This window comes from Macrosteles quadrilineatus, unplaced genomic scaffold (genome assembly GCF_028750875.1).
Source record: "Macrosteles quadrilineatus isolate MER2022 unplaced genomic scaffold, UCM_ALF_1.0 Scaffold_2__2_contigs__length_208266976, whole genome shotgun sequence".
NCBI lineage: Eukaryota > Metazoa > Arthropoda > Insecta > Hemiptera > Cicadellidae > Macrosteles > Macrosteles quadrilineatus.
The window spans coordinates 28,417,796-28,437,397 of record NW_026542595.1 but is presented as its reverse complement, the minus strand read 5'-3'; the positions used below and the strand labels follow the sequence as shown (position 1 = coordinate 28,437,397).

Genomic DNA, 19,602 nt, shown 5'->3' with positions numbered 1-19,602 from the left:
CAATGACGCAAACACTAACCGAAATGGTATTCCAAAATTAGATTTATGAGAAAAAGCACATTTCCACCAATTGCAAATATGGAATGTCATAGGAGACCAAATAGCTAGGAGTGAGATGTCTACCTCGGGTTTGCGTCACTTTTTTTCTTTAGATAAACCACTCAAAATGAGGAGTCACTCAATAGTGGTTGCTATTATTAAAAGATCACCCCCTAACCACACCCTGTTAGGGGGGGAGGGGGTTTAAATATTGTTGACGTAAGAGATCCCAGAACCTTTGTTAACTAGCAATGCCACAAACAGAATATCTTAATCTATTTAAGTAAAAATTAGAGACTAGTTTCCATATTTGTAAAATTAGTGCTTTTTCACATAAATCAGTTTTTTTATACCTGCCATTTTGGCTAGGGGTGAAATATCTTCCTCGGATTACTTCATTATATTTCTCTTGAGAAATCCTGCAAAATAAGGGGTCACTCAATAGGGGTTGCTATTTGAAAAAAGTCACCCCCCACAACCCCTCCTTAGGGGGTTTAAAATTAATTTTGATGTAAAAGATTGCGGAACCTATGTTTACAATCAATGCCATGAACAGAAAATTTCTATCATTTCTATTTCGGTTTTAAAATACAGATTTGTTTCAGTACTTAATTTACGCAATGTATTATGTTAGTGTTTGGACTGATTTTGCCCTCATGCCCAAAAAATGCACAAAATGTTTTCTTAACAATATACATTTATTGGTTTATATGGATTACTTGTTAAAAAGGGAAACATTTGTGTAATTAACTCACATAATAGAAACATAGAGATCTTAAGAAAAAAAGGAGTAGTCCGCTTTCTACGCCAAGTCGCCAATCGTGTTGCCAGCAGAGATTGAATATAGTTTATTTTATTTTGATTCTGTTGTTACAAATGACGAGAAAGAAATTAAATATCTGGTCCCTTTGAAAGAGATCATCTCTGAGAATCGTATCTTAGAAGGTCAACTTTTATCTTAGGGTATTCAAAAGAGCATGCATATGAGTCATAAAAGCAATGCTTATAATAATCATGTTTTTTACATGGTTTATTAAATCTGTTAGTTAAACAAAAACACATAATGCAGTACGTGTATAGCAGTTGTGAAAACATAAATGATAAGTATTATATTTCTAGCTCATTCAACTAAACCAAGTGTAGAACTGAAGTATATACTGGTTATATTAAGTCAGACGGCAGACGTACGTAAAATGTCCATAAAGCACCTGGGTGAGGTTAAAGCACGTTTTGATAAGCTAAGTGATTTGAAAAAGAAAGGTTATTCGTCGAACGAATAAATAATAATGATTCTAAGATGGTAAAGATTGTGCTTTAACGAGTTAAAAATTTTCTATTCCTTCATGAACAACTTGTGGTGGGTGGTGGGGGCTATAATCTAAAAGTTAAATAGTTAAAGTAGTGTTGGGCCAGTTAAATATCTTCTTAAATAAAGCAACCTTACTTACAACACCTCTTTAAATAATAATTGCACTATGTTTAAAAAGGCGAGATTTAAAATAGCTGTCAATATACACTTGTCTTCATATATATAAGATAATTTTTATACCAGTTAAAATAAACACTATAAAATAATAAAACCCATGCTATAGGAAAGTGAAGAGACGCAAGAAATAATAAATAAACCTGCCGCAGCTGAGTCCCGGGCAATCAAGCGATGTTAGTGTCTTGTATCGCGGTGAATACGAGGGTTGTTGGGGGAGAAATGTTGTGATACAACCATCACATACATTCGTATCCTGGGGCTGAATTGACGAACAAAATAATGCTAACCAATATTCTATAATGTTTGTTCAAGGAAAAGTAAAGCAAGTGAAAAAAACGATCTTTATAAAATTATCATATGCTTTATTCGCCTAAGTTTAAATTGGCATATTAAATAATATATTCAGTTAGGTGTGAAGGAGATAAAATAAGGGTCGCCGGATTTCTACCCCCGGATATTTACCCCCATGAAAAAACGCCTACGTCATTTTGACGTCACGAGGGGCGGGGCCTATACACGGTCGAGAAACAGTCCGCGACTGGAAATCTACCCCCGGACATCTACCCCCGGACATCTACCCCCGGACATCTACCCCCAGACATCTACCCCCGGACAACTACCCCCGGAAATCTACCCCTGGACATCTACCCCCCGTTGTCAGCTCTGTCCCGTATCGACCAATATGCATTGTTGTAATTGATTGTATTGACTGTTTTATGTATATCAACGGCTCTTCGGTTAGTAATTGCCCTCTAATATCTAGTATTACGCATGTGATATGTCATTGTCTTGTTTAACATTATCTATCTTTCAAATGAAATAAGCTGTAACAGCCCTTTTTCACCCGAACTACTTCACCGATTTTTATGATCGAGGTGTAATTTTAAATCTTACGATCTAGCGCAACGCAAAATGGTAATTAAAACGATATTTTGATAAAGGGCTTCAAAAGTTTGACCCTTAAGCATTTGATTTATTTCTATACAGTGATTTAAATATTTGGCCAACTTTCACATAAAGTAACAGCTAACGGCGCATTCACGAGCGCAGATCGTGAAATTTAATACATATCATTGAAGGAGGCTATTTTCTGATTACTAGAGGTAAGAATACAGTGCAATCAATTGTTGATAAAAAGCCTGCCACTGGTTGATCAATAAATTAATTTATTATTTCATTATTAATTCCCCTCTAGTAATAGGAAGTAGCCTAATCCCTTGGTCATATAGGCCTACACTATCTGGAGTTTTGCATTGGCCTAAAAGTCTAGTTGTTTACACAAGGAATTAATAAAAAAAAATTAAACATAAACATATTTTATTATATTTGTCAAAGCTGGTTGGGAAATAACGGATAATATGAAGGTAATGTAAAAGGATATAATTTATTTTTGTAAAATATACAACCGACTTCAAACGCTCTAAAAAAGATGAAATAATTTCAATAAAGTAAACTTTTGTAACTGTCAAACTCACATATTTTAAGTCGGCACAGCTCTTTGATGATTTTGACACCACATACTCAAGATTCCTGTCTAATAAGACACATACATCCAACACATCCAAACACAATAACACCTATTACGGACGGTATAATAAATGTGTTTATCATTGAATGATAAACCATATTTTGTAACTAACGCAGTAGTCATTATTGTTTCTACACTTATTTATTACTCATTAAACAATGCTAAATGCTCACGTTTTTTATAATTTCACTCTGTCACAGTTAAAAGAATTATCGTAAGCCTTTTTAAGCAACCGTCGATTTTGACGGGTTTCACCTAGTAATTAATTAATTTATTGATCAACCAGTGGCAGGCTCTTTATCAACATTTAATTGCACTGTATTCTTGCCTCTAGTAATCAGAAAATAGCCTCCTTCAATGATATAAATGATATAAATATTGTTTTCAAGTATAATACATAATACATCAAATTTCACGATCTGCGCTCGTGCATGTGCCGTTAGCTGTTACTGTATGTGAAAGTTGGCCAAACATTTAAATCACTGTCTAGAAATAAATTAAATGCTTAAGGGTCAAACTTTTGAAGCCCTTTATCAAAATATCGTTTTAATTACCATTTTGCGTTGCTCTAGATCATAAGATTTAAAATTACACCTCGATCATAAAAATCGGTGAAGTAGTTCGGGTGAAAAAGGGCTGTTACAGCTTATTTCATTAGGAAGATAGATAATGTTAAACAAGACAATGACATATCACATGCGTAATACTAGATATTAGAGGGCAATTACTAACCGAAGAGCCGTTGATATACATAAAACAGTCAATACAATCAATTACAACAATGCATATTGGTCGATACGGGACAGAGCTGACCACGGGGGGTAGATGTCCGGGGGTAGATTTCCGGGGGTAGTTGTCCGGGGGTAGATGTCTGGGGGTAGATGTCCGGGGGTAGATGTCCGGGGGTAGATTTCCAGTCGCGGACTGTTTCTCGACCGTGTATAGGCCCCGCCCCTCGTGACGTCAAAATGACGTAGGTGTTTTTTCATGGGGGTAAATATCCGGGGGTAGAAATCCGCTACCCCTAAAATAAATCTTAACTCCCCAACAAAAAAATACAATGACTCAAAGCGCAAATTTGATACAATTTTTTTTCTTTCGGTCCTTTAGAGAAATTAGCAATTCCACTCCCCCAATAAAGGACTACCCTAAAACATGTTTTCAAATCCATAACTAACCAGATGGAAAGGTTAAATATTTAGAACGCTCGACTCAAGTGTTTGTTCAAGGTAATGGACCAGTCGTGAATAGAGGAAAATATCTCCCTGAGTCCTGGCAGGGCCACGGCTCTAGTGGGTAGGGATTCTGTTGAAATTAATAACTGTATTCGTAAAATTATTTAATGAGTTTTATAAATGGTTTCCTTGTTCATAGTAATAAACAAGTTCAAACAATGACCACAGCTTGAAACATTTTTTTAGAAAAAAAGTGGGGTTTCCCATTTTTTATCCTCAAATATTTTTTCAATTTATTTTTGGACCATTTTGTAAACCTCAAAAAACAAATTAAACTGCATTGAAACTTTGTTGTACGCTTTATAGTTACGGAGAAAATAAAAATAAATTGTAAATTAAAAAATTCCCATGTTGTTTTTTCGGGAGAAGAAGTAAACCGTAAATTGTTGCTAGCTTGTTTATGGTTGTATTTTAAACAAATTTAGCACAATATTTACTTTATACTAAGCAATTATGTACTTATAATCTAATTTATCTAAAACACACACTGTAATAGAAAGCTAAGTACTCTTTAGTCTAATGTTATTTGAATTGAGAATAAACCAGACATGTTTAAAGTAATATTTTAGTACAAATCGACTAAGACAAAATGTAAATTCGCTTAGTCTACAGGTTTGTTTGGTGAGGATTATATTATACTACTGCGTGGTATGTGTACTTCAGCTAACATACAACGTATTGTGAGATTAAGCCTAGAAGTATATATGCAGAGTGAACTGTGAAAGAGAATGTAATTTATGTTACAGGAAAGAGATTTCTTTTATTTTAAAGGTTAACTAAATTATTCATCGATATGCTGACCAGAATCGCTGAAAGAACAAGAGTTTATTTCTTAAAAACTTTTACTTTTAGCAAGACATCACACAGTTAGCAAGTAAGACACCCCAAGTCAGACTTTTCCCGTTATCTGTTTTTTTCGAAATAGTTGCGAGTTTTTAGTTACATTTTCAATGTCCTGTTTGATTAAAAAGCTAGTTTAAAATTTAGTTAATTAGCCTTAGTGTTGGTTAGTCTATGATAGATTGTATTTAAAGATCTATGATGATAAATATTGTGGCTGGTTGGAAAGAAAATTTAAATTTTGTATAAAATCATTGATAAGACTGTGATAAAACATTGTTCAGTTGAATACAACATTTGCATTCAAAAGTTTTTTGTGCTAAAACCGTATATGTAGAATACTTTACCTCTACATCTCCGCCAAGTTACAAGACCTCAGGTTTAGAAGGATTTTCCTGTATCCGCATCATGTATTGTGCACCTCCATCGATCCATAAAATGATCTTCTTTGTTTTCCGTAGACCGATGCTGTAAACTCAACATGTGTTCAAGATACGACACATGTGCCTACGACTGTTTTAACCTCTACAGACATAGTTTTCGTGAAGGTTGTGTTTTTTCCACACATTGAGAACCAATTTGTAGTACAAAAATGAAATACAGTAAACATTTTAAAAGAAAGATTTAAGTTATATTCTGTGTCTAGTTTATTTATTCAGCGAAGAATATTTTATCCTACTTAAAAAAATCTACAGTGAAAGAAAGACACAACAAAATTTGAGTATAGAATATTACTAATTTTTCAATTCAATGACACAATCTTTGGATAAACTTGTCCACATGGTTGTACCAAACATTATACTTCAACTGTTTCAGTTGCTTTTTCTTTTTGATACAAAATCATTTTACACATTTTATCAATGTTTTTCATTAACCTACGTCAGTAAAGCACTAAAAGTTAGATAAATTTGCCTCTTTAATAAGTTTTGGAATATTTAATCCCGCGTACCTGGATTTCGGAATTTGCGCTTGACACAGCTTTGATCTTGCTTACTTCACTTGCGAACGTTTACAAATAATAATTAGAAAACAAAGTTACCTAAGGGTGGATTGAGTAGATTACCTATTCAGCACATAAATTATGTCGGGATTATAACAACATGCAAATTTACTGTTTTGATCCGTTAAGCAAGACTCTCATTAAGAGTCAATAATCTTAATTTCGGTATTTCTTTTATTTAAGTCAATCCTAGAATTTTCCATTTTAACTTGTATTTTTCCCATAAATATTTTACTGGGTTTTGATTAGTTACTTAGTTAACCTTAATTGTCAATGGCTATAGTTAACTAATTGTTACATATTTAAATTCCCACTAAACTATTCACCTCGCACACTCATGGTGTGATTGGCAAACCCTCCATTTCCTCCCTCCCCCCCCCCCTCCCAACACTAAAACGTTTATTGCCTGCGGGAAGCTTCGATGCAATATTTATAATGCACTTCGCACTTAACTTCATTCCTGTACACCAGTACGACAACACTGCGACATTGATAACCTTGCCTACCTCGATTATACAATTAGCAAGGTTATCAGTTGAAATGTACCTATTTTTTGTTAGGATGTAAATATTGTAATCGCAATGCATATGGATATGGTTTTCATGGAGTAACTTTCCATTATTCTTTTTCAAAAACTATTTTGAAAGAAAACTGTTTCCTGTGAAGTTAAAATAAGCTTAAACACAAGAGTTCAGTGGCAATATGATTTACATACAATGTTTATAGTTTAAACAAAGTTACTATTAGTTTGAATCAGTTTTAAAAATTGTATGATAATTATAATGGTTTTATAATTCAAATATCGAAAGAGGATATTGCAAGTTAGTCATTACGCTTTTAATATTCAATATCCACCGTCCAAATTAATCTTCTTCACAAGGTATTAGGTCTAATCACATTAATGAATCAACTGATCTCAAATTGATTCACTCTGATCTAAGCTCGGTTCTATTTAACAAATTTACAAGAAAATGTCTAAAGCCTTTTGAAAGGCTTAAGAAGCTTTACACCCTGAAATGTAACCCTGTATCACATTGTTGTATGCCTATCATAATTAGGATACAACAACAGAGATAAACTGATAGAATAGCTATGTAATTATAATTATTAAGTTGATCAGTGATAAATATCTTACTTTATAAAATAAATGCACAGAAAGGCATGCATAATTTGTGAACTCAATTTCTTTTTTCAATGTTCTTTGTAAAAAATGTTGCATTACATTAGAAAACCCCTCTCAGTGTCTACTTGATCATAACAATAACTAAATACATAGGACATGAAATTGAGATCATATTACGATATTATCTATAGGGCTTGAAACCTTTAAATTTTGTTTTTGACTTATTTAGCTGATAGTAGAAAAGTGATTCTAAAAAAAATGTTGGTGAATAAATGTTTTGGAATTATATCAAGAGCTGTTTTACCCGACCCACAGTCAAGAGCTGAATATATAACTATTGTTGAGGGTAACTACCACCAGGTATGCTGTTCCTGGTGAATTTAACTATTATTCTAGCTAAGTTGCATGCCAAGTGTGATATCATGCATAGCAAAGTCTAGAATCGCATGAGACTCCATGGTGTGTACACGATCAGCTGAAATATTGGGTCAAACTGTGAGTTGCTTTTAACTGAAAATAAGCTTTTTAACTGTCCCACGTATTATCCCCAGCTTGATTATCGTTAAGTGTTTTGTGGAGGACCAACAAACATTACTTTTATTCTTATTTTAATGTCGATAATATAAATTTAAATTATCGAAACGCATTCCCTAAATATCCGTGTAGGTATACTCCTTATTACTTTAAAAAAATATTCTAAGCTGCATGGATCCCCATGTATAATTTATAATCCGCATGGATTAGCAGAGGAATTCCGATATTATATTAAGGGAAATTTTCAATGGGATTATATCGTCTACCATAGCAGTTTAAAAATGAATGGAGCACTTTAGCAATTAAAGCTTTTACTGTACCCCTTTGTAAACATGTTATTGGAAGGATTTTGCACACAACTACGTAATGTCGCTTTACCTAGTTTTGTGTCGCGATAGTTAAATTTATATTGTTTAACTTAACACCAGTGTTCAACAATTTAAAATATTTCCTTGTTTGTAATTTAAACTAAAATATTTGTGTAATTAAGTATGCTAGATGATAATGTGATTTAAAATTATAACTGTTATATATTTATTCAATTTGTATGTTTAGTCAGAAAGGGGGCCTTTTTAAGGTTGCAGTTAGTATAACGGAGCCAGGCGGAGTTGTTGGCAAGATGAATAGAGCCAATAACCTTCCTTCGTCAGTAAGCCTCTTGTGTCTAGCAGTTTGTTTGGTCTTCACTCATCTTCTATCAAAATCATTTTAATAATGCATATTTATCGTCATCTGTATACTTGGAGGCTATATTTCGGTTTGATTTTAAGCACTTGACTCTATAATGAACCAGATACAAGCTGGGATCTCTTGCACCTATTAATTTAAACCTGCAAGTGGTGTAATTTACTCAGGTTAAAAATGGAATTTTACTGCCAGACGTTCGAAAGGCAGGATTTTGTCTCCAAGTTTATTCATATCCAGAATAAATGAATAAATTAATACTCAAGATTGCTTACTTGGCTATATCTTTTTCACATTAGGCAATAAGTGTAAGGTTTAAAAAATGAAATCAAAATAATCCAACTTCATGTATTTCATGAAGCTGCGACTCAATTTTCGTTTTTAGTCAAGTTGGTCTTTGTAAATAATTGTATACTTTGAACTTACTTTTTGCTGATATTGAAGTCTTTCTTGTTCATGTCGTAGTATGGGGGGAGGCGGGAATGATGTCATAACGCTCATTCAGCCTAAATAAACATAAATTTAGAAATAAAAAATAGCATATTCAATCATGCCTTTAGCAAAATTCTGAAGATAGTTAATAGTAAAAGTGATCCACTTCAACAACAAACAAAACAAAATGGGAAACATCGAATTACTCTTTAGAATGTTATTAACCTTGATTTATTTCAAGTTGTAGATCTTTTACTGTATTTTGAACACTACAAAGTTGGTATTGCTTTGAAAGGAATATGTTGGATATATGAACTCAAACGAACCTTATCTCTAGACGAGACATGTCACAGCATATCACTGTTTTATGTTGCTCACACTCAGCTTGTCTAAGTGTATTCTCATACTTCAACTAACTGTAAATGTCTCAAACTCTTTTATTGAAACACAATTGGTTGTTATATTACTCACTGTATTCTTTTTCACATTATCCTTAGATAGTTCAACATTAGATTTCTGTTATACCATGGACTGGATACTGCAGTAGACATCCCATATATATTGGCCAGCTGTCACCAATTTTTATAAAAAATAATGAAGCTGTGTGAGCCAGAGACAAAATTTGCTTCTGCTAGTGTTAAAAATTATATTTTCAACCTTATTATTTGTTGCTGACGTAGTTGAAAGTTGCTATATATACTAGACGTTCCATCAGTTTGAATTTGTAAAGAACAACGTGTATTCTACAGTATGGTAATTTAGATCAGCACAATCTGTCCGCGGCTCACATCAACTAAGACGAATTTGATTTTTAAAAACTGGCGACAAGTTTAACATAGGAATGGGATGTCTAGTTGTGTTCCGATTCCATAGGTTATATACTCAACGCTTCTATCCACCACACCGGGTTGGGGTACCGTGTTGTACTGTTGGTTAAGTGTTTAGGTAATTTCATGAATGATTGGTTAATTAACCTTACCAAACCTGGTGTGGTCGTTACATACAACAGAAGAGTACCGGTACCCCTTCCTTTGAACTAAGCTTGTTTCAAATATTCTTTTGTTAATACTAAATTTGTAAAATACTTTTTACATACATTTTGAAATCATTAATATTCAATTTACCAAATATCTCGAATGTAATCATTTAATGAAATATTATATTATAATGTTAGTTAAATGACAACCAAGGATATAAAAGAGGAATAAAGAGAGAATCGGCAGAAATTAAGGAACAGAGCTGAGTGAAACGTTTAGTCAATTAAACTGGGAAACGCGTTTCCCCCGGATCTTAAATGAAATCTTATTTCGTTTAGTTTTGAAGAGAAATTGCGTAATTAGGTGGATATATAGTTATTTGCTCAAACATTGTGTTATTTGGATTATGTGAACAGTATCTTCGTAAACTCCAAAGTTATATATGTCTAAAACATACATTACATAAATATGATAACAGAATATATTATTAATATATTACTAGCTCAAGCCCAATTGTAAAGTTGAATATTTCTCTCAAGTTGAACGAAGTGAAGAAGAAAATTATATACTATATAATATAATGGTCATAATACACTAGAGTGAGTGAAATGCTCATAAACAGCCGGGCTTTATAGTGCATATGTACGGGATTAAATCACGCTATGCTGTTAAATATGAAAAGTAAAAGATAATTTATGAAGTTAAAAAAATTAATATTTTAGATAATATGCTAACAAATTACGTTTTTTAACAAGTAAACATACATAGAGTCTGTTTTATTACAAAGTATTAGATGAATACCGGTACTTAAAAAGGCAAAAGGTCTAGGAGCAGTTAAATATCCCTGATATTATATTTAAATTAAATATCATTTAACAAACTTCTGCTCTTAACACTTTTTAGGGATTGTCCCTTGTAGGTTGAAAACCCCCTTTTCGTCAATAATTGCGTGTAACGGGATATCCCCCTCCCGACATTTTTAAAGGCGAACTCTAGAGGATATCTATTAATTTAAAATATCTCTTAAACTTATTATAACAACGAATGCTACATAATATCGTACAGTAATAGCGTAATATCATAGCCAAACACATCCTAGCAACTACCTAAATTGTTTTTAATCAGTAATATTAAGAAACTTAATAAAGCATTTCCGCTCGATTTACTATTTTAACTTAACAAAATTATTACTGCATACAAAAATATTGAAAAATGAAGGAATGTGAATTCTCAGTGTTTTAGAAATGTACTACCATTAGTCGTGAAAAATATTAGGGAAACTAGGACATACCCGAAAAGTATGAAAACATATCATGGATTATTAACGGTCAAAGGAGGAGTAACTATCGAATGGTTTTTTTACGGGAGGGGTGTAACTACACCATAGTATCTCGTGCTAACGTCATAGATTTTCTCACAATGCATAACACGTCACTTAACAATGCATTAGACGGTAGAGTGATGTAACTATTGGAGCTTATTTCTGGTGACTGTAATTACACCAGTACCTCAGGCTAACGTCACAGAGTGAATGTATCTCATCTCTCACAATGTATACCTGAAACCACGTAGTCCTAACAAAAATTTGAAAAACAGGATTTACCGTTCATTACTATAATACATTTAATAATTTTACAGCTAGAAGTTTTTTATTGGCATATTTTAAACTTAAAATATTTAGTAAAACAAATTTATTATAAGTTTAAGTTTACACATGAATTGGTTCTAAGTTTATCCATGGGAGAAACTAAATTAACCTAAATTAATACCTCTGGAAATTAGCATCGATATGTTAAGTTCTTTTAAACGAAAACAATGTCATTTTAATTATTTAGCCAGAGGCGTGCTTACTGACCTGAAAGAATCAATAAACAACTGAATCAATAATAAACTGAAGAAGTATATAATAAACAAAGAGGGTTGGTATGTTTATAAATTCAATATAAATTGAGATTTGTTTGTAAGAGAAAGATCAAAATTATTAAATCCATTCTCAACCGCTATTATGAAATTAGATTTATTTAACTGAGGAATAAATATCCGTTCAGATTTCAAGTAATTTCAAGAATGTACATTTTGAATATTTATTTGATCGTGATACTAATGATCTTAATTTAAATTTAGGTTTATAATGTATATTAAACTAATCCATTGGTTCATTACATTATGTACTACTAGAAATTATAGAACCACGCCCAGGTTTAATAACGTAATACAGGTTAGCAATGAAAAGGCTTCATAAAGTATCCATGTACCCTCGCCTCGGCTCGTTGACTATAGATGTACTAATTATAAAGTTTCAATAGCGTTCTGAACTACCATCATTTTAGCAGGAGTATTTAATGGCCCATTTGGAAAGGTGTACTGTAGGCAACTGAAGGTAGGTTGATATTAATAAGTCTTTTTTGTGTACTTTAATTTAAGCAATGGCTTATTTGGATATTGCGATATTGGATACGATTGGATATTGAGTATTGCGATGATTTAAGTAAAACGATAGCGAGTGAAAAGTAGCGGTAGCGTGTGAATATGTTCATAAACTATCCAACCTTAACCATTAGGAATTAAAATTACCGTAAAATAAGGAATTACATAATATGGCTCAAATTTGTAAACGGACCAAGGTTAGTGATAAATTATTCGATTGCCCTCCAGCGTTTATAGACGTTATTATTTTGTACGTCAATTGTAAGATGATATGTTTTATCACCAAGACTATTTTAGTAAAGTGTTTACTTATTGCCAACTTTCATATTACGTTTATCTAAGTATTACAACAACCGTTCAAAGGGAATGACGGTGTTAACATTCTAAAGGGACGTTAGACTTAAATTTAAAATACGTTAGGCTAACTTACTAAACAAACACATCAACCAATGATGTTCTAAATGGTTAAATACTTACGTTAAAACAAAATTTAAACATCTATCGGACTTTAAACAGGATCTATTCTTATGGACCAGTGGAAGGAAAACACCCCTTTGTGTCTCTGATTGAAACACCACGACACGATACAAGTTATACTATGTAAGCGGAACACGATCAAACAAATACTTGGCCCATTTATCATATTTACTTCTTATATTTACTGCATAATTATTATGTTTATTAAAAACTATAATTTACAATCACGATTTCATCATAAACGTAAGTAAATTAGTTGTTTTACTGTGTATGTTTTGAAAAAGTCCACACTTTCTTGATTAAACTTAGACAAATTAGCATAAGTATCTTTTAATTTTAGAGAACTAGTTTCAGCGATCAAACTTACAAATAAACCCCGACATTTTTATATTCAGTGATTTCTACAAATATAATTAACAATATGGCAACTCTGGTGTGATCGATTATTCATCAATATACAGTAATTTGATCAGTTGCCCCCGAGCAATGCAGTAAACAGTTTGTGTTGTTCGTCTCGTAATTGAAAGTTCCATATTACAAGTTTGTCTCTGCCTGGCAACGCAGCATGCGGCACTGATTGGGTTTGTTATTACAAACTATACTATTTTATAGTTGCTAGACAAAGTATACAAACAATATTTTATTGTTTAGTTCACGTCGTTTACATCCTTATGTATGAGTGATGTTGAACACATTTTCCTTGCTTCTAACGATCTGAAATGCCAAGCAAATTTGGATTATAATACGAATCTCTTAGTTAACAGGCCTAATACTTTATATCTGATATTATTATTTTTGGGTAGAAGGGTTTTGTCAATTTACAAATGCTATTTGTATAAAATCGATACTATCTTAAACAAAATCTCAGGGATACTGTTTGCATCACTGGGGAATGCATCGAGACGATTCTAAATAAAACCCAAATCACACAGTGAGATAGAAACTCCGCGGAACTGTCTGTCACTTGACAGCCTGAGCTCACTGCGATCATCTCAAGGTTTGTATACAAGCTTCAAACAGGTGTAGGTGCTTTAGATAGGTGATCAATCTGATGATGTATTTGTAATGTCTGTACATTGAGAGACACAGCGCGTATGGTATCATTAAATAATTCTCCAAATCCTGGGACATCAATGTGACAAAAAAGTATATGGCTGCTATAACTTAAATGTAAAAACAACATTAAAAATTAGAAATAGTTTTAGAAAATAAATTATCATAAACTGATGTTGAATTTACAATTCATCATATGATCTAAATTTAAAACCCAGTGGCTCATTCATTAAATAAATTAGTGGCTTAAGGTATGAAGGTTTTTGGAATTTTTCTGCATGAGATTTATCTTCCAGTAGTAAGGTATATTTAAATGATTCATGCTCTTGAAATCATACTACTTCATACGAACTATTATACGATACTAATGAGAATAACAAATGTTTTGAACAACAATGTGCCAAACGATTGCTTAGTACAAATTCACTGATAAAACTGTCTGAAATGTTCTCTGAATTATATCTATTTACAACGTAGTTTACCTTTATTCATACAAACCGTATAAAACAATAAAACCCACGCTGTAGGAAAGTGATGAGGCGCAAGAAATAATAAATAAACCTGCCGCAGCTGAGTCCCGGGCAATCAAGCGATGTTAGTGTCTTGTATCGCGGTGAATACGAGGGTTGTTGGGGGAGAAATGTTGTAATACAACCATCACATACATTCGTATCCTGGGGCTGAATTGACGAACAAAATAATTTTAACCGATATTTTCGTGAAAACCTGTTTGTTTAAAGGAAAATAAATGTTATGCAAATAAAATCACCAAACATAAAAACCCTTTGTCATATTTTTTATATTGACTGATGCACAATAAGGAAGGTATAAACTGGTATATAAAAATACCCCGCCGCAGCAAACCTGCAAACCAAGCAAATTTCCATTTATCTGATTGAATTTTCAATTACATATATGTAATTACATGTATGTATTAGGTTTAACAAGTACCTAGGTTTACTGCTACAGGGAGGGTAATAAAGTGTGGGTTTTAGAAAAATACGAAAGGCTTATTATAAAATAAATAAATTTGTCAAGTCGGATAAAATATATCCATAAACAAGCAAACTAAAAACAGTGTACTACATAAGAATAACATAGGAATTTTAAATTTACGATTTAATGAATTTTATTCTTAACCAATTAACGTTAAAACACTTCAGTATACTAAATTATTTGTTTTAAGCTCTTTAAAAAGGTTCAAAGATAAATTGAGAAATTTTATGTGTTGAGGATCAAAATGATAAACCCAATTTTTACCCAATAAAACCACCCATAACATCCCGTTCCCGTAGTCCGATCACGCTTTTTTTCGAACCTATTCAAGCTTATCTCGCCCTACACTTTTATAGAATAATTAATTTATAAAACTCATTTAAGTAAACTCAATCAAAACTATTTATTTACAAAAACAATAATCATGTAAACAAACTAAATGGCAGATGATTCATAACTGTATAACTCAGCTGATAACAATAATCCTACATTTCTCCCCACCCAATTTAGGCTGAGTTTCCGAAACTGTGTTCATCTTCAGGTTCCGTTTGCATTTTCCATTGAGGTGGATCAGTTGCACCTTCTCTTGCTCTCAGCTGGTCAGCGTGTTTTCTCTTTATTTCTCCCCCAACTAAAACGTTGTATGATAGCTCTCCCGTCCTTTCTTGTACAGTTCCTGGTCTCCAGCCCTTCTTCGTTTCATTTTGAACCCACACTTCTTGTTTGGCAGAAAACTCCTTTTGTTTAGATTTTAAGTCGTGGTAGTACTTCTGTCGCCACACTTGATTCTCTATTCTCTCTCTGCTATTACACCTCCACCTATCCAAAGCTGTTGGTATTCTTCTGCCATAGAAAAGGACTGATGGTGGTTGGCCTGTGGTCTTTTGTGGGGTGTTTCGATAAGCAAGCAACACTTGTAAAAGTGCAAGTGATGAACTGAGACCTTCTTGTTTGCAAGCACTGTATCTACTCTTGAAGGTTCTGATAATCCTCTCTACTAAACCATTGGTTTTTGGATGATACGGTGCCGATGTGACATGACATATGTTATTGTTCTTACAAAAAGTCTTAAACTCATGGGACGTGAAGGGGGTGCCATTATCGGATACAATTTTTTTAGGAACGCCGTACCTCGAAAACCAAGTCCTTAATCTATTTACAAGAGCAGCAGTTGTCGTACGGTCCATAACTTCGATCTCAACCCATTTTGAGTAAGCATCGATTCCTACTAACCAGAATCGGTTGTCGAATGGTCCTGCGAAGTCGAGATGAATTCGCTCCCAAGGATCGCTTGGCACATTCCAAGGATATAGAGGTACTTCTGTGTCAAATGATCGGTTACTCTGGCAAGGGTGGCATCTACGGACATAAACCTCGACATCCTTATTCAGATTAGGCCACCATACATAATACCTTGATAGGGATCTCATGGCCTCTATTCCAGGATGTCCTTTGTGGAGTTCTTTTAATACATTTTCTCTCAATATCTGTGGCACCACTATTCTTCCTAATCGCATGATTATACCGTTTTCTAATGTCAGCTCTTCTCTCTTATTCCAATATGGTTTCATGGATGGTGGTAAGTTTCCTGTATCTTTTGGCCAACCATGTTCCAGGTAGTCTATAAGTTTCTTCATATTTGGGTCTTTCTTATACTCCAGTACAAGTTCATGATTTGGATAAACGACGTCGATTTTCTCCTGAACCAATGCTCGAATCTCTCTCTCATCTGGATCCAATACTTCTTGTGTCTTGAGTGAAAATCTAGACAAAAAATCAGCCAAACAATTATCCTGTCCTTTGATGTACTGGATCTCAAAATCATACTCCATTAAATACAAAGCCCAACGAACCAAGCGGTTGTTTACTACTTTGGTAAGATCTCGATGCATTCCGAATATTCTTTCAAGTGGCTTGTGGTCCGTCCTCACCTTGAAATGTCTCCCACTGAGGTATTGTCTAAACTTCTTCACTGCAAAAACTAACGCCATCGCTTCCTTGTCAACTGTAGCATACCTTTTTTCGGCTTCCGTTAGTGTCCTCGAGGCGTACATGACTGGCCTTTCCGTTCCATCCGGCATCAAATGTAACAGCACTGCACCAACCCCTTGCTCACAAGCATCACATTCAATAATGATCGGCTTTGATATGTCGTATGGAACTAATGTCTTCTCTAATGACAGGATATTCTTCAACTTGTCGAACGTCGTCTGTTCGGTGTCAGTCCATTTCCACTTAGTCTTCGTACCAGTCAGCTTATGCAAGTTCAAAGCGATCGCATGAAGATTAGGTATGTACCTTTCGTAAAAATTTAGTGCTCCTAGAAAAGCTCGTAATTCTTTCACGTTTCTTGGCCTTGGTGCGTGTCTTATGGTTTCAACTTTGTCTTCGGAGGGATGAATACCATTCCCATCTATTGTATGACCTAAATACTTTACAGATTTCTGAAAGAACTTACATTTTGATAGTTTTGCTCTTATTCCACTTGATTCTAGCCGCCTCAAAACTTCTCTAAGAGTGGTTATATGGGTAGTCTTATCCTTACTAGAAATGATTATGTCATCAAGTAGAACTCCGACATTAAGTCCTTTTAGTAAACTTTCCATATACCTTTGAAATTTTGCCGGACTCGAGGAAAGTCCAAAGGGCAACCTTTTGTAGCGAAAGTAACCTACATGAGTTGCTATTGTCAGATACTTTTGTGACTCGGGGTGTACTTTCATTTGCAAGTACGCGTCTCGAAGATCTATGACTGAAAATATCTTTCCATCAGTTAATTTGGAAGTCAAGTCATCAAAGGTTGGCAAGAGGTGTCTTTCCGGCACGATGTTTGGATTCAAGGTTGTACGAAAATCGCCACAGATTCTTACTCTACCTCCACCCTTGTCTACGTTGACAGTTGGGGTACTCCATTCTATCGGTGTTTCGGAAGGGTCCACTGGTTCCAAAACTCCTTCCTGTACTAATCTCTGTAATTCTCGCTCCACTGCCTCCCTTAAGGGGAATGGAACTCGTCGTGCCCCGTAAGATACAGGTTTTGTTCCACTTTTTAGATGGATGACTTCATTAGAGTCAGATATCGTTCCTAGCTCATCACGAAAGAGTTCGGAAAACTCCTGAGTTAATGCCTCTACTTCTTTTTGTAACTCTTTTCTATAACTTTCTTCGTTCTTACCTGCCTCTTTACTACTTGTCTTTCCATTGTCAATACGCCTAACCATTACTTCTCTAGGTAAATTAAGATTGAAAGCTACACTCCACGGCAACCCAAATAATGGAACATCATCTTCTAGTAATACAATGACCGGCAATCGCTACGTAAAGTAACGTCCACAAAAGCCTTACCCATGAGTTCTAGCTTATTTTTCCCATAGCCAGTGATGACATCAGACGTCTTTTTGAGAGATTCGCCACTTGAATTTATCCTATCCCAAAGAGACAAACTTATAGCACTCACCCGAGCCCCGGAATCAAACTCCATTCTAACATTATACCCGTTCAATTCTACATCTATTGTAGCTCTGGGAACCTTACTCTTGACTGACCTAATTTGTGTACCACTAACATCAATATCAGAACTACACTCATCATCATAAGTTTGATTACAAGAATCATCTACTTTTCTCAAATTACCATCTGTTCTCTTGACAAAATTATTTTTACTTTTGCACATTCTTGCGAAGTGGCCTCTCTTTGAACATTTCTTGCACACAGCAGAAATAGCAGGACATCTATCTTCACTAGGGTCATGTGTAAACCCACATCTATAACACCTATTGAAGCCATTAGATTTCTGTACCTCTGGTTTCCTCTTTTCCTTACTGTCACTTACTTTGAAAATCTCATTTTTACACGCATGTTTGGAAACTTCTTCTCTCGCACGTTCCATGGATTGAGCTAACTCTAGTACTACTGTTGACTTAACAAGCTCACCTCGGTTATCAACTCCCTCGGGCCATCTTTGTCTGACTTCAACTTCAAATTCTGGACAGTTGCTTCCTACTGCAAACCTATCTCGTACTCGTTCATCTAAGCTATCTCCATATTTACAACTTCTAGCTAAAGACTTCAATCTGTTATAAAACAAAATAAATGTCTCACCATCTTTTCTTATAGCTCTTTCAAACTCAAACCTTGTTGCAAAAAGGGTCCTTGTAGGCTTGAACAACCGGTTGGCTTCCTCTTTGACTTCGTAGTAGGTGCACTCCTCCCAGGCCCTTGGATACATCTGGTCCGACAGTGCCCTGAGGTGCTCCTCTCCGATATTTGCCAATAGAAGATCTCGCCGAGCCGCTTGTTCTTCTGAGTCAGCACCACCCAGTCCCTTAACTCTGCAGGTCAACTCAAAACGAGCTATGTAGTCTTCCCACAATTGTTCACTATTATACTCTTTAAATGAAAATCTGCTCATTCTATCTTGTATGCAAGACATGTTACTACAGTCAATTACACTCTTATACTGAGACTGGTCTGTTTTCCTCGGCATTTTCTCGTCGCCAATATAGAATAATTAATTTATAAAACTCATTTAAGTAAACTCAATCAAAACTATTTATTTACAAAAACAATAATCATGTAAACAAACTAAATGGCAGATGATTCATAACTGTATAACTCAGCTGATAACAATAATCCTACAACTTTCGAGCCATATTTCATCATATTCGGACAACAATAACTCAAGTTAGCCTATCGTGTTTACGGATATATACAACAATTTGAACGGTTTAGTCTTTTTGGCCTTTTGGGACATCAAAATTAAAAAAGCATA

The 19,602-nt window shown here is 34.2% G+C and overlaps 2 protein-coding genes across 2 annotated transcripts; both read right to left on the bottom strand.

The window, feature by feature from the left end:
• Positions 1-15,337: 15,337 nt before the first annotated feature.
• LOC128984023 (uncharacterized protein K02A2.6-like) lies at positions 15,338-18,052 on the bottom strand. Its single transcript, XM_054403306.1, has one exon. The coding sequence runs from the start codon at positions 18,050-18,052 to the stop codon at positions 15,338-15,340; it is 2,715 nt and encodes a 904-aa protein (XP_054259281.1).
• Positions 18,053-18,120: 68 nt separating this feature from the next.
• Positions 18,121-19,317, bottom strand: LOC128984022 (uncharacterized). Its single transcript, XM_054403305.1, has one exon. It carries the CDS (start codon positions 19,315-19,317, stop codon positions 18,121-18,123), a length of 1,197 nt encoding a protein of 398 aa, XP_054259280.1.
• Positions 19,318-19,602: the final 285 nt, after the last annotated feature.